Raw genomic sequence first — 15,644 nt, forward strand, 5'->3', positions numbered from 1 at the left:
GTTGGTTGTGGTGGTGGGTTTTGGTTAAGCTGTTTTGAGTTCTGTATTACAATGGTTCCTCCCTGTTTCCCCCTGCTCGAAGGGTCGGGTGCTGTCCAGGCATGTCCCTCTTTTTGTACCTCTCCTGCCCCTGCCCTGTCCCTAGAAGCTTTGGTCAGCTGTCCATCTTTCCTCTGACCCTGCCCTATGTTATGGAAAAACCCCTGTCCATCTGTCCTGGGACCAATCACCTGCTTGTTCCACACTCCCACCCCTTGGGTTTAAAAGCGGGCGCGGGGTTTGTTCTTGGCTCCTTTTCATACCCCCCTCAAGGGGAATAAAGGTCTGAGAAATCGTACACAGGAGAGCCTTCTCCAGTCCTTGCTCCAAAGCCTAGACACCACAACACCTGTTTGCTGTAGAAGAACAGTCTTGTTCTGCACCGTTACCTGAACCCGCTGGCAGACCTGGGAACGGCCCTTGGCACAGCTGGGAGTCAGAGCTAGCGGGGATTTTACCGGCCACGTCAGTTGGTCACCTCTGAAACTCACTCAACTTGAGTATTTTCAGTAGCAGCTTCCATCTCTGTATTAGCCACATATTGCATAAAAATCACAGCTTCCAGAAGGTCAGTGTTAAAGTAACCTCAAGTAAATATGAAAATTACTTCAATTCTCTCTAGACTAGCAGCTAACCTAGTCTGATTCATACTCTGTGCTTAATAATACATCAGCAAAATATCATACAACTCAGCATAGGCAAGAGGAACATATAAAACAGTTTAGCCCTTATTCATGTACATTCACTGAAGTCCATGGGACACAGGATTCTGCTGTTTCTGTCATGATGTAGCAACTGGATTAAAACTGGTACTTGATAATAAATAAGGTAAAATGAGGTAACATTAAAAATAAAATTATCTGTGAGAAGCAATAAGCACACTTTCATGAGCTACAGATTTGAGTACAGCCTGATAAGGTACAATATCCAACACACGAAGAGATTTGAATACAGTGGGAAGAGATTTGAATACAGTGGTTTAGATAATTGCTCCATCATTGCAAGTACCATTTCTGAAGTATACTAGAAGCCTGACTAGTAACTGCTAAGTCACCCCAAATCACCTAAGCAACAAAACTGAGGCAGAGGTACACACACACAATATCCATGACACCAATCACAATTTAGATTCCAGCAGCTACTTGGAAAATTATCACAGATATTCTGGCCTTTCATTAGCGACCTCTGCTTTGACTTTCTGCTCCCTCCAGACACACTAGGAGTCTCAAATATTTGTAGTTAATCTCTCTTTTGCAAGCATATTTCTGTGTCAATCACTTACCTTTATTCTATATTCCCACAGTGTCAGATGGCATTTGTATATAGTATAGATCCCCCCTCTAAACTAAATAATTAAATTATTAATTTTTTTCATTTAATGTTTAACTAACATATTCAACTACTTCCATTATCAAATTGAATTCCTACCCATGAAATACAACCCTGTATTCTGACACTGGGTTTTGCATTCACTGTTCCTAATTTATGTTGTAAGTACATTTACTGAGATGTTCAGTACTTGGTGCATTCCCTCTTAACAAGCATAGGACAAGCATGAGAAAAGGGGGATTTTGGCTAAGCTTCAGCACTGGATGGATAAGCAACAAAAGCTCAGTAAAAACCTCAGTAATACAGTACCAGCATCTTGAAATATTATCTTTAGGCAAGGAAAAAAAGTAAAGTGAAAACTGAGAAAGGAAATGAAGCAAATTTTGTGGTAACTGCAGTTACCCAAGTACACAATGGACAGCATGGGAGAAAACACAAATGCAACTATTTGACAGCTGGCAACAGGGCCACTGTTAAAGCTGAGGGGGAAAAGGCTGGGGTGTCCTTAGGCCTCAAAACTCCTTGGTTTTATATCTAATATATAGGAACCACAGGAAAGATGCAAAGAAAGAAATGGCACAGCCAAAGCAAGAATTCAGAAAATACGTTGTGCTGCTCTAATTGGGCTGGCACAAGTCAGCAAGGCTGCTTTGCTCCAGGTAAAGGAAACTGATGAGACAGCATAGAGGGCAAGCACAAAAGTTTTTACCTGCAAGGGTGAAAAGTTGAAACTGAATTTAAGAAGCAAGAAACAGGCAACATTTAGAGAAGATTTAGAGAAATTAATTTAGAGAAGATTTAGAGAAACCGAAGAAAAAACTGTGCTGAAAAGTGCCCAGAGAAACACAGTCCTGCAGAACAAAATGTTCACCCACTGAGACAAGAAGTTGAAAAATAAGAGTTTTTCTAGTTAAGTAGTATATATGCTGATAGACAGGTATGGGCAAGGAAGCAACTGTACAGACAAGTAACTATTTTCCTTATAAAGAATAGCAGAGAGGCAGAAGGGCAGATTTGCAAGAGTGAAATGTATGCAGGCAGTCTTGATCCACTGCACATATGCAGCCATATTTCTAGACAGAGTGAAAACACATGTATGCATACAGCACAGTGTAGCTCACGTCTTGAAATGGGGCAGTGTGATCTAGGCGCTCCCACCAGTCTCAAGGGGTTTTTTTTAACTTGAAATAATGGACAGTTACTTCCACTAATATCATCCTTCATAGCTATCTGGTCTTAATGACTGTAATTTGATAGCATTGAAAAATCGCTATCATACACTAAAAAAAAAAAATTTAACATTTTGTCTCTGTACTGAAACTGTGATACTCAAGACACTCACCTTCCATATTAGCTATTACTATGAGAACTGATGGATAATTCTCTCACTTACACACATCTCACTTTATCTTAGTTCCAAGTACTGTCATACATCAAGCCTTTTTTCCCTGCTGTTCTGTCTCCTAATTCTCAAAGAACTTACTTAGGGTGATTTGGTGGTCTGATCTTTTTTTTTTTTTTTCAGTGTGGTAAATCTAATTCCCATTGTGTCAACTATCCATGTTTACATTCTTTCCACTGGTCTTGCAGGACTGAAACAATATTTCGATTATTCAGATCTTTTGCCTATGCTGATTCACATTATTTCTTTTTGTCTCTCTTACACACTGGAAAAGAAGAACCATCTAGGTAGAAACAGAAGCTGAAGCATAAATTCTACCAACCTTCTAAGACATAGTTAGATAGTCTACATGTTATGTCAAAAGATTTAAATTTGTTAACTGATGAGCTCATTGTTGGAGCATTAGAATGACCGGAGTTTATACAGATATAGGCATCTCTTCAAAGTGCATCACTCTCAATACTTTCCATTTGGAAAGGGTCTGTTATACTGCACAGGCTAATAACATTAAACTGCTCAAACACATGTCCTGGATTGCAGTGATGGCTCTCCAAAACCATTTCTGGTGAAACGGTGCCCTCTTGTAGCAGAAATCGGCCACTGCAAGAACAGCAGCTTTGTAAACACCTAATTGGCAATCCAGTGTATTGCAAGCATTTGTTTCACATCATTATTTACAATATTACGAAACTGGCACATTTGCAGAATTACTTTGAAAGTTTTTTTCCTTCTCTAGATTTTATTTATAAACAGCAGTGGTCTTAGGCAGAATATAAATTACTTTCAGCTTCTCACAAGTTAATCAAGGCCATTTTTAGGGGTAGCAGTGGCCTTGTTTGTAGGTTTGATACATATTCCCAGTATTTAGGAGGTCAGTCTATCCAAGCTTTTTCCTTTCATCTTTGAAACAAGAACTGACAATTATGCAAGAACAGTTTGCTAGCAAGATGTTTAGGATAAAGAATAATTTCTCAGAAGCTGGGGGTTTTTTTTACTTCCTATCTCCTGCGAAAAAATCTTACAACCTTTCAGCAAGACTTTTTGGCTTTTCACTCCCAGTCCCTAAGCAGAAGCAGCTCACACTGCTTGCCAACAAGAAAAAGAACACCAACAGGGGCAAAGACACAGGTACACAGTTTCTTCAGTTTCACAAGACATCTGGGTCTTTCTGATGCCGAAAAGCGGCACTGTAGCCACAGCTGCTCACTCAGTGCCACAGAGCAGAACTGCAGAGCAATGCTGCCCTTGCAACGGGGGCCTCTGCTCTCCCCCAGGGATTTGCCATCCCTTAAATGTCTGTGGTTCATTTTTCTCCAGAACTGAACAAAATGAATGCAGACAACCATGTGACTCATGTTGTTCTAAACACATAAGAAGTCAGCTTTTTATAACACTCTGTGTAGTAAACACCGATTCCTTACCTAGTATTTATTCTTCATTAGCATCCTTCATTGGTAGCAATCTGCTGCTGTGGTGTTAAACGTGAATTGATTGTGACAAGTATTTTGAAGAAGCCTTTGTACTGTTCAAATATGTGTTATTATAAACATTCAATTTCTTTGTATTTTTTTTTCCTCTTGCTTCCAGAAAACTCTGGTTTATTGTTTTGTATTCTGGTTGTTTGTGGGGTAGCAAAGTGTGTTTTCAGATTTGGTTTTGTTTGATTTACTTCCTAAACTTCACTTTTTACTAGAGAAGCTTCTATTTTCTGAAGATAGAAAGATAATACCATATTATCTGTAGTGGGGGGAAAGCAGGAATAATTTTACCTTCACTGCTGAGCATGCTCTCTATCTTGTTTTAGAAGTCCTTGGTCTGGGAATGTAATACCAATAAGCATAAGCAAAACCTGTCAATCTGTGGACAATCTTGCTAATGGCATGGGGGAAAAAGCTCATAGATTTCACAAACAAAACATGAAGAAGGGGTCAGACTACCACCTAGTCCCACCCACACTTTACCTACTTCCTGTTTTTAATGGATTGTCACCTTCTCACTTCCATCATTAATACAGAGCTAAACAGAATAAAGTGCTACAGCATCAGTGTAGCCTAGTATTTCAGTAACACAGAGATCTACCTAACAGTTGGGTCTAACAACCCAAAAAAGGCATACAGGCCTGAGCCAGGGTCAACCACTACTTTAGGGCATGAGCTCCACCTGCTTAATGCTCTGTACACCTACGTGAAACAGCATCTTTAAATGTCATCATGTTCTTTCTGGCTTTGAAAAATTACATGTTATTCACTGATATTTGGATGCAAACTTCCAGCAAAAACAGAGAAACATGAAAGGCTCCATGCTTTAACAGCACAAGCAAATCTCCTAACACATGTAAACAAGAAATTCTTCCCAGAAAAGCCACAAACCTTTTCACAGCACCACACCCTGCAAAAACGTACTTTTAATACCTGAAGCTGAGCCTGGATCACATTTCGGAAGCCTGAGACAGCTCCTGCCCTCTTTATTACTGTTAGTTGTGAAGTGTCTGCTTCTCACTACAGCTACACCAATCCGAGAAAAACAAACCTATGCGTGTGGGATCAAACTCACCATGCTGTTCATCTTGGAAGAGGACGAGCTTGCTCTCTGCTTCCTTAGGCTGTTGAGCTCTTCTGCATTTCCATCCTTTGGTTTTATGATCAGCCGGCTGCCCCCAGCAGTGCCTTCTGAAGAGGACCTCAGTCGTTTCTCAACAAATCTGCCTTCCCGGTATGGACTGAGGCTACTGACAAGATCAACTACAAAGAGAACAGCAATCAGCAATTGTTACAGGGAATTGCTTTCTATAGATATTTGCTTAATCAGAACAATGCTTTGCTTGAAATAATTACACTGAGAAATTCCATGAGGAATGTTCTTTGGAAAGCAAACTGTGCTTATCTAGATAAAGGTGTCACCTGGGCCCCCAGTTCACTGTTCAGCCCCAATGACAGGCACACTACAGCCCAGTCCAGGGCTCCTCATAGAATCCAGAAAGACTCTTTGCTCCATCCTTTTCTTTCTCCCCTAAACATAGGATAATTCCAAATTGCTGAAAGTAAAATCTACCAGAGAAACTATCACTTGTCCGGTGGTGCCAAAACCAAACCTGCCTTACCCAATGCCCAAAGGCAAGTCCAGCTTTTGAAGGGCCAGGTGACAATTTTGTTAGCCCTCCATGCGACAGGATGTACATCGGTTTCCATTTCTGTTCATTTTCCTAGTTTAGCCTTACACCTGTACCCTCCAAACTCAGCCTGCGGTCAGTGGGCAAAATCCCCATCCAGTTAAAACAATAACACACCAGAGAAGAAGAAAAAATACATTTTGACATGCTAGAGCAAATTTAGAGATGGGGAAAGATAAAAGTGCAATAGCATAATAAATGTCACACATACAGAAAATCTTATCTTTTTTTGCATTTTGCAGAAGAGACATTTCTCTAAGGGTTTTCAAAAACATCCATATCACATAAAAATACATAAAGGTATACTAAGAAATATATGGCACATCAAACCTGTTCATACAGTAGTGTCACATTCACAATGCTATCTATAATGATATCAGCTATGAGACCAGGTACAGAATAGAAAATATCTATTATCAAAGAAAATGCACAGAAATACTTTGTATTCACATCTAGGTTTAAATACTGTTTTAGAAAACCACACATTCAAACCAGTCTGTTAGCAACAGGTATAAGTACTTATAACTATATCTTACTAAATGCCATGTAAGCTTTCTCTGTATTTGACTCATTTCACACAGCAGGATTTTATCTTATTTTCAGTGGTTCCTTTGTACACTTGGCCAATTTCTAATTTGAAATACATTCTTCACAACACCAGAAAAAAAAGTATTTTGAACAGCACTAAAAAAACAGAACAATTAATCATCAACTTTTATATAGTGCAGTATTAGCTCCAGTGTTTCTGTGAACATGAATCCAATTTACAAAAATCCTTCTATCACGATTTCAATTCCCTTCAGTCACTTTATTGAAATACAGATTAAATATCCAATTGCCAGTGCATGAGTTTGAAATGCAGTGGGTATTTCTAAGCATTCATCCAAGCTGCTCACTTGGTGTTCTGCAGTGTACTCTTGCAAGGCAGATTCTGAAATAAGAGCTCATTCACAGACGAGACAATGTGTCAAGAAAGACAAACTGAGTGTTCAGGACCAGTAATATAGATAAATATGAATATTTTTTTCCCTAAAGTGACTGAAATTCTTAGTGAAAGAGGTGCCCTCTGGTGAAAGCTAATTCAGTGGATTAATTTGACTTTCTATTGCCATTTTGTACAAGACATCCAACTAAGCCTAGCAGCAAATAATAATTAATTCAAAAAGCAAGATTTCTTTTGATTGCTTATAATCTGCATGCCTAGATAAATAGCCAAACAAAATGATGGGTGTGAATTCATACAGTTTACACTTACTGTCATCCATCTTCTAATACAAACACTACAAATGCTGTCTTGTTAACTCTCAAATTTTGACCACCACATACAGCCTCAGGATTAAGCTAGAAAGCACCAGTCATTCAGCTGGCTTGAGAAAATAAACTGTCAGAGATAAATGCCTTCTGACAGGTGTCCTTCACTCAAGGGCCTGGTGCCTTATTTATCTGTATCTCTATAGATTGCGATTTCTAGGCACAGTCTTTCCATTTAATCTTGTTAGTATTTCCAAATTACTCTTCATAAACTAAAAACCCAGTGTGAAATTTAGATGGTAATTAACTCCCTGAGTTTCATAGATGACAAAAGGAGAATTTGGACAATTATTTCAGATGGAAGCAGAGACAGGATAGCTCATACTTTGACAAAATATCCACTCTGAGCTGGTCTATAACAGCAGTTGAATAGAGAAAGCAAGACTCTAGAAATTTCTTAACCCAGAAATATAAATATAAAGTAAACTGCATTATTTCCCGTAATCAGATTACAAGAACATTTGTTTCTCTGGTGATGTTTCTATCCCAAATTATACAACCCAATGGCTAAAATCCAAAATCACCATGCCTCAAGAAATCCCGGTCTCAGCCTCTAATGCAAGCTGGGAATCAGTACTTGCATTCTTAATTTATATTCTATTAAGCAAAGCATAGCCACAAACAGCACTGATGGGTGTTTGTAAAAATCCAACTCAAAAAAATCATAGACTTTGCCTTTAATTCCTACAGTTTTGGGAGAAGACACAATTTCTACTTTCTGAACTTCATAGCTAGCGCTTCCAATTTTAAAAAACACTTTATGACAAAACAATCATTATAGAAGAAATTAAGCCAGCTCCCCCAAAACCCACCAAACTCAAAAATGAAAAAACCGTGAAACGTACCTTTAGGATAGTTTGATTCATAACTCTGTTGTGTTTTAAAGGACTGAGGTTCAGGACATGGAATAGTCCTAGACTCCACTACAGGAGTTGGGTCTCTCATGTGCTTGGATGGAGTGCTTTCATCTCTGCTCCCACTCAACCCCCGTGCCTTTGGAGAGAGAGTCACTGGTTCTTCACTACACTGTAATGTCAAGGTTTCTAAACGTGCATTTTCTGAGTTAATTTTTTCTATGTGCCTGGCATCATTAATATGTAGTCCATTGGTTTGCAACAGTACTTTTGTTTGATTAGCAACTGAGGTTTTGAATAAGGTACTGGATTCCACACTGCATGAGCTTGCATGACTCCCAGGAGATACACCAGCAGAATGGCCAGTACTTAGCACAGCATCTGTCTCCCTTCCAGGAGCAGTAGCAGGATTAAAAAAGATCTGAGAGGTAGAGACATTATGGCCGAAATCCTCTGCAAGCAGTGCCCCAGGCCCATTGCTGGGCAAGGCATCAGCCTCCGAAACAGAGTCCTCGGTCAGAGCGACGAAGTCCGAGGGGGTCTGGGCAGCCGTGAGGTCAGCCGAGAGCAGCGGGGACTGCAGGGAGCTGCCCACGCACTCCGTCGTCTCAGCCGAGCACGGAGGAGACGACTTGGCCATCACAGGTTCGCTTTCCACGTAGGATTTAACTTCCAGCAAGCACCTGGGCTGCTGCGCAGAGGAAGCTGACTGACTCTCTGGAACTGGTTTGGAAAATTTGTAGTGTGATGAAAAAGACTTAGTGAGAAGTTTTCGTGTGGACTGTTTGACAGAATATCGGCTTTGCTCTTCTGCAAAGCCTGAATCATCACCCTCATTCTTCCCAGAGCTTATGCAATTGATAAAGACATTCTTATTAGCTGAGGGCTCCTTTCCCTTTTCAAAATCGTCTGTCAAAGACCTTGTTATCTTCTTGTTCCGTGAGCTGCCAAAGCCAACTGAATGCCTTCCCCTGCTTTTTATATGCTCGTCTAAGCTGAGTTTTTGAAAAGTGCTAAGAGAGGACTGGGCACCATTTGAGATGTTAACATTTTGACTCGCTGAGTCAGGCTTCTGCTCACTCCCTTTCTTGTTATGGAAGCTAATGGAAGGAGTGCGGAAAATGCTCCGGCGCTTTCCTGTGCTCCCTGAGCTGGAGTTCGTGCTGGATGGGGAGGAGGTGTGGATACCAATGGCATTGGCAGAAGAAGGTGAGGAAGGGAGGGAGTCGTGTCTCCGGTTAACACTTCTCCTGAATATTGGCAACCGAGATACAAGAGTCGATCGTCTGGATCCCGAGTCCCCCATCGGGGCACAAAGGGTCCGTGGTTCCTCACAGCCAATGAAATAACCTAGGATGACAGAAAAATAAAGGGGAGGGGGGAAAGAAGATAAATTATTCAGCCTCAAAGACTACTCAAACAGATTTGTCAGTCACCCTAAACACATGAGATGTCAACATCAATTTGTTGCATGCACATTACTAAAGACTTTTAGCATTCAAAAGTGCTTTCAATAGCCAGCACTGAAAACTGAGCAAACACGTGGCTAAAGTAATCTACACAGAAAAGATACAATGTTATATATGGTATCCTACAACAGTATTGTATACTGTTACACTGGGTAAGGGTATAAAACCTAAATGCCAAAAGCTACACAAATATATACCCAATTGTCCTTGTTTTTAAGTTTGTCTTATAAACTGTAAGTGCTCTTAGAAGACAGTTGATTTTTCATGATCTGAGTAGGACAAATTATTATTTTGTATTTCTAAAAACTCAGATTTTTGCAAGAAAGAAGAGGATTTAAATTTTGCAATCTTCACTGAACTTTCAGTCGGATTTTAATTACTGTATGTGCTTCTGCTAAAGGCTGTATGTATCACTTTGCAGCACAGAAAATGATGGCATTGCAGTCCAGGCAAAATACACAACACCAAAAATTCTTCCTGAAGAACTGTAAGTTCAAGGAATTTACTGTCAAAATATGGGATCATGTTTCTAGATTTGAACTGTAATGTTTCCTTTGAATACTTCTCTGAAATCCTCTCACAGCCTATTTGCTTATAATTAGCTAATTTTTCATGTTTTTTGAAATTAGAGAGAAGTGCTTCCTGCACTTGGCTTTTTTTATAAATATTTAAGCAAAACTTATTTTGCTCAGCATTGTAGATGTACTGGAAGAATATTAATCTTTATGAAATATATACCAGTTCCATCTCCTTTTTGTTCTCATTGTAATAAACTGCCACCGTGAAAGACAGGACCACAGAGAGAGTGCAATAAAAATGTGCAATATATAATCATAAGAACACTAGAGGCTTGTAAGAATTATGCCCCAATGTAACTTTGTGAGCTGCTGGTGTTTAGCACATAAAAATAAACCCCAAGTCATTTGTCTAGACAATGTTTGTATGTCAAGTGCAAAAACAAAGTAATTCATCTAATGAGCAATTTAATATGTTTTATGTGGGTACAGCAAGTATGTGTAAGCTTTATGTATACATTTAGGTAGTGCATACATATACACACACATATATAACTGGAAACAGAATATTTAAGTACTAATAAAACTACATTTAATATATATAACTGTGAAAAAAGAGTAACAAGTAAATTCAAAACCATTTCTGACTAGAAATTGGACTGCACTTTTCTACTGTTAACATTTTTTTTTAATGCTAGTACAGCTCTACGCTGAACATTCACAAGCACCAGGAATCAATAAGCAATTTTGTCAAGTAGGATGAGGAAAACAGCTTGGGAATAGTCACTAATTGCTCGAAATCACTGGTGTTCTCTGGTGATAGCAAGCTAAAGCCTGACCTAGACAACGCCCAGGTTCTGTGACTGAAACCCCAATTCCAATCCAGTCTGACTGGGGCAAAACTGGCAATACAGGACCACACGTATCTACCAGAATAAACTTTACATTTACCAGTGAACCGAAGCACAGCCAGCTGCTCCATCTCACTGACACGTATGAAAGTTTGCATTTAGACCACTGTGTAAGAGCAACTGCAGGGGGGAGAGTGCAGAGAAGCTGACACCCTGTGAGCTCCCATGGGAGCTGCTGTTATCCCAGCTTGATCACCTGTCCACAACTCTGCCTACAGAAAATGGGTTTTTGAAAGCCACACGAAACTCTCTTCATCCTTCCCCTTCAAGCATTTCTGCTTTCTTTAACCCCTTCAAGACCCTATCTGTGTTGGGGTTTCTTGGCTGTTGTGAATCTCTGTCTGCAGGCTTACTGGTACGTATGGATAAGCACATACAGACAAGATTTCTAGAGACTGTGATGGTTCTTCCCTGTATTTTTAAGGAGAGATAATTGCTGAAAAAAAAGACTTTAGAATGCAGTTTTACAATAGCAGTAGATGAACAAAGTATTTTTAAAATACATTAAACCTCTATAGACATTTTATGGTTATATAAAACATTTGCTGCCACTGTTCTCTCTCCTTCCCACAGCCTAAATTGTCACTTCACTGAAGAACAAGCCATCCTAGTTTGTAACTACAAAACTTTCCAAGCTGAGAGCAGAAGGAAGCAGAAAACTGAGCAAAAATCACACTCTGTAACTTGCACTAGGAATACAAAGACTGTGTCTAAATAATAAGAGATTATTCCAAAGGCTCGACCCTGACTAAACATAGCCTTGGCCTTCCAGGTGGTAATAAATTTTAATAGAAGGCATTGCCTTTAGCAGCAGATAACAAAATGGCATTTATTCAGTTGATTCCTCCTTTTCTGTCCCTTGAAGGAAGAACACAAACTGTCAGCATTCCTCTTATTGTCTAAGCAACAGAAATCCTCACCCATAAAACATGAAGTAAGTACAATATACTGTTCTTTCTAGGTCTACAATAGCTATCAGAGAACATTTCTTAAAGCATATACCATTGTGTAAATATACCAGTATATATGCATGCCTATGTCCATACATTCTTTGAATTTTGTGAACGTTCTAATATTTTTAATATTAATAATCTAATAGAATTATGTATCATTTATATACACACACATTTTGCACTGTTAAACTGCCGAAGTTTAGCACAAAGTTAAAATGCCAACTTTTCTACTTGCAACACAAGGAAAAATAACAAATTTTGAGATAGCAATACTTTCAGATGCTAATTAAATTTGATTTTCCATTAACCTTTTTGCTTACAGGAGAGGAATTATCAACTGCCATATATGTCCTATTATGGCTAATATAGGAGCTGTTTCCTTTCAGTCTTCACACTTAACAGTATTTGTACTTACAACTTTACAGCAGTAACCCTTGCAGAGTGAAATTCACTCCAGCTACATCTCCCCTACAAAACCATTAATTTTCTTTATCTAAAATTATCGTCCCTACTAGCATCATTCTTAAAATCTTTAATAGAGGAAAAAGAAAACAGCAGAGAAAGACACTTTTGTTTAGGCTCCTTATTTAGAACAGAGTATATTGGCACATAAAGAGAATACTCAAGAAAACAGCCATGCTATTCTGTATGGAGGTTTGAATCTTGATCAATTACACAATCATTACTTGGTAGTACTTTTGAATTCTACAATCCTGTTATTGCTGAAACTGAAGTGTTTACTCAGTGCTGAAAAAGACAATTTTTTGCTTTTTATGGAATAGATTTCCGATGCACATTTTTAGAGCTAGCATTACACAAGACAGAGTTTGATATAATGATAGAGAACGGGTAAGCTGCTTTGAAAACAATTGCAGGCAGAGTAGTATTTCAGAATCTTCTCTTTCTCAAGAGCTTGGCTACAGCTCAGAGTTTCTGAGCTCCTGTGCTCAGACCAACGGACATGAGAAACTAAGTGTGAGCATATTTTCTCTCTTAACAGAAATTTTAGAAGTTGATCAGATGAAAATAGCTTCCTTTCATATTGGTCTGCACCAAGATCAATTGCAAAATGCAATTTAAACACAAAGGTATCTTTATGTCACATATTTAACTGCCAGAGAAAATCAAGAAGTCAAGTTTTTTATACTTTGGCCTTATTCTTTCACTACAGGAGATCTTTGGAGGAACCATCCAGCTAATATTCTAATATCAGGCCTTTATCTTGCCTACAGAAGTTGTTTGACTGTAAAAAACGCACAGAGTAAAAATTATACAAGCAGCTCTGTATTGTATATATTATTATATCTTGTAAAAATAGACATATTGCTCAACTTTAAGACAGTGAATGTAACTGCAGGAAAAAACCGCAAATGTTAAAACAGGCAAAATTGTCAAAATATCACACCAATATTTCCCAAGAAATCTACTGCATCAATTCACAAACTTAAAAATAAAATGCAGTACTTTTTATTTCAGCTTCTGCCTAGCAGCTACTCTCACATGTGTGTCAGAACTATGTGCTTTCAATAAACAGCAATTCCTTGTGCTTCTGGTTTTGAACTCCAGTAGATGGAGCCATGGGTCTACTTTCTCTGGAACTGCAAATATGAAAAAGCAACAGTCTCTGTCTTTTACGTTTCTCATTGCCTCTGAGGCAAAATTTAGGAATCAAAATTATTTGTGAACTTCACCATTATTGCAATTACATGTACACACCAAAAGACAATACATTTACTCAACACTGTATAGTGCAGAGGAGGAGAAACACTCCCTTGATAAATAATACCAATCTGCTACTACCTCCCAATACTTTCTAAATAAAGCTTTTCTAAAGAGGTTCTCCTTAAAGATGCACTTCCAAGAAATATTAAACAATATCTTCCACAGAAAAACCAAAACTGAATTAGCTATCAAAGTTTAAACTGGGAGATGACATGACACACAGCTGAAAGCTCTCAAACCTTAAATAAGAGCAGAATCTCAATAAGCATCTGGACTATTTCTAGGCTTCACTCATAGTTTAAGGATGATGATACATTTTTTTTATTGCTTAGAATTGGGATCCATACAATAAAGTGGAACACACAGGACTAAGATGCACATCTTACACTGTGAATATCCTGCCTCCATCCCTCACACGAGCACTACCATCCTGCAGGAGGCAAGGATCACCACACAGACACAGTCCCTATAGACAGCTGGCTGCAACCTTACATAGAAATGAAATTCGGCCCAGGATACTACAGATACCCACAAAACTACATGAAAATAAAAATCTGTAATTGTCGGTGAGTCAAAAGAAATCCTGATGCACTTGATACACTTGTAAGATGCAATCCTTTAGTCCATAGGGTAACACACTGTGGCTCCCACCAAATTTTTTAAGCTTCCATCATTTGGATTCCAGCACTGTCTTTTCTCAGCATTTAAGCATAACTGCCTTCAATATAGTTCTAATTCTGTTCTAATACTATTTGTCTCTCTAGTACATTTGTGACTTGGTTTTACCTGTACAGCTCCCAGGGGGTCACCATGTGTGATTAAAGCCTGTCCATGAGGATAAAGTATGAGTCTAAAAAAGCCATTAAAAATCAGTTTACATTTAAAACAAAAGCAAGGAAATAAACACCATACAGATAAATACTCAGGGCTTTAGCAGTCGCCAAGGACAGTGTAACCGAATTAATAGGATCTTACTGTAAAAAACAGCAAAGCCAAATGCCTGAACAATAGAAGGCATTAGCTAGGAAGGGGGAGGGACTGTGATCCTGAAACAACCTGGGTTTGCAAATTAAATGACTGAAACTCCTTCTAACACAACAACAGCTCCACTTGCCTCTGTGAATAACACTCTTCCCTTTTCCTTCCTTGTGCGTGTAACCCTTGCAGTGTAGTACAGAGCTACAGAGTGTATTCTGTGGAAGAGCAGGCACAGTCACAATTCTTACCATGAAATTTATAAGCTCCTACCACATCCACACCTGTTTGGAGGTTAGTTTTTCTGAACAGTTTTTATAAACAACAAAGAGTACCTAACACAGGGCACCAGACCTTCAGAAATTGTGTGTGTCTGTACTGCACACATGTACAACTCCAAACCCCTATTCCCCTCCATAGTGAAAAACTAATTGGGCCTAAAAAGATTTATATATCTAGGAACAGCTTTTATATATCTGGAAAAAAAAAAAAAAACAAAAACAAAAAAAAAACACTACACAAAACAAAAAAACACCAAGAACACAGAATCCAAACACTGAGTTACCCTAAGGCAAGAGATGAGATTTCTTTCATTTTCCTGCATTCTGCAGCCCAGGCCTATCTTTATTTTCAAATACTCCTGCACTTTCAGAAAATGAAAGAGAAAACAAGCAGATAAATTTGCAGTAAGGAAGCCTGAAGCCAACAAATACATCAAAAGTCCACCTCCCATTTTGACTGGTCTTGTACCAGTTGAAGACAGTGATTTCATATATCCATAACTGCTATTTCCAATGTTGTCATTAAATTAGAAGTGCAACAATCATTCAAAGATGACAACCACAGGTAAGTTAGCTATGTATCCTTTTTTGACTTTAAGTTAGCCAGAAGGCAAGCATTAGCATAAGACAAGTTACGCACAACTCATTCTATCATTTATTATCACTGTGTATGTAAATTTATCTCACTTGTACCATGTGAACTGTGGCTGTACT

At 38.7% G+C, this 15,644-nt stretch overlaps 1 protein-coding gene across 5 annotated transcripts in view; it reads right to left on the reverse strand.

Annotated features, from left to right (window-relative positions):
• The window catches only part of CCSER1 (coiled-coil serine rich protein 1), a 616,060-nt gene that overhangs the window by 538,131 nt on the left and 62,285 nt on the right, over positions 1-15,644 (reverse strand). For all 5 annotated transcript variants that reach the window (XM_063422971.1, XM_063422969.1, XM_063422968.1 and 2 more), the window contains 2 exons: positions 8,096-9,454; positions 5,324-5,511 (listed from right to left, as the gene is read on the reverse strand). In XM_063422971.1, coding sequence (XP_063279041.1) covers positions 5,324-5,511; positions 8,096-9,410 — 1,503 coding nt within the window. In that variant the 5' untranslated portion in view covers positions 9,411-9,454. The remainder of the gene's footprint in view (positions 1-5,323; positions 5,512-8,095; positions 9,455-15,644) is intronic.

Source organism: Prinia subflava, chromosome Z (assembly GCF_021018805.1).
Source record: "Prinia subflava isolate CZ2003 ecotype Zambia chromosome Z, Cam_Psub_1.2, whole genome shotgun sequence".
Classification (NCBI taxonomy): domain Eukaryota; kingdom Metazoa; phylum Chordata; class Aves; order Passeriformes; family Cisticolidae; genus Prinia; species Prinia subflava.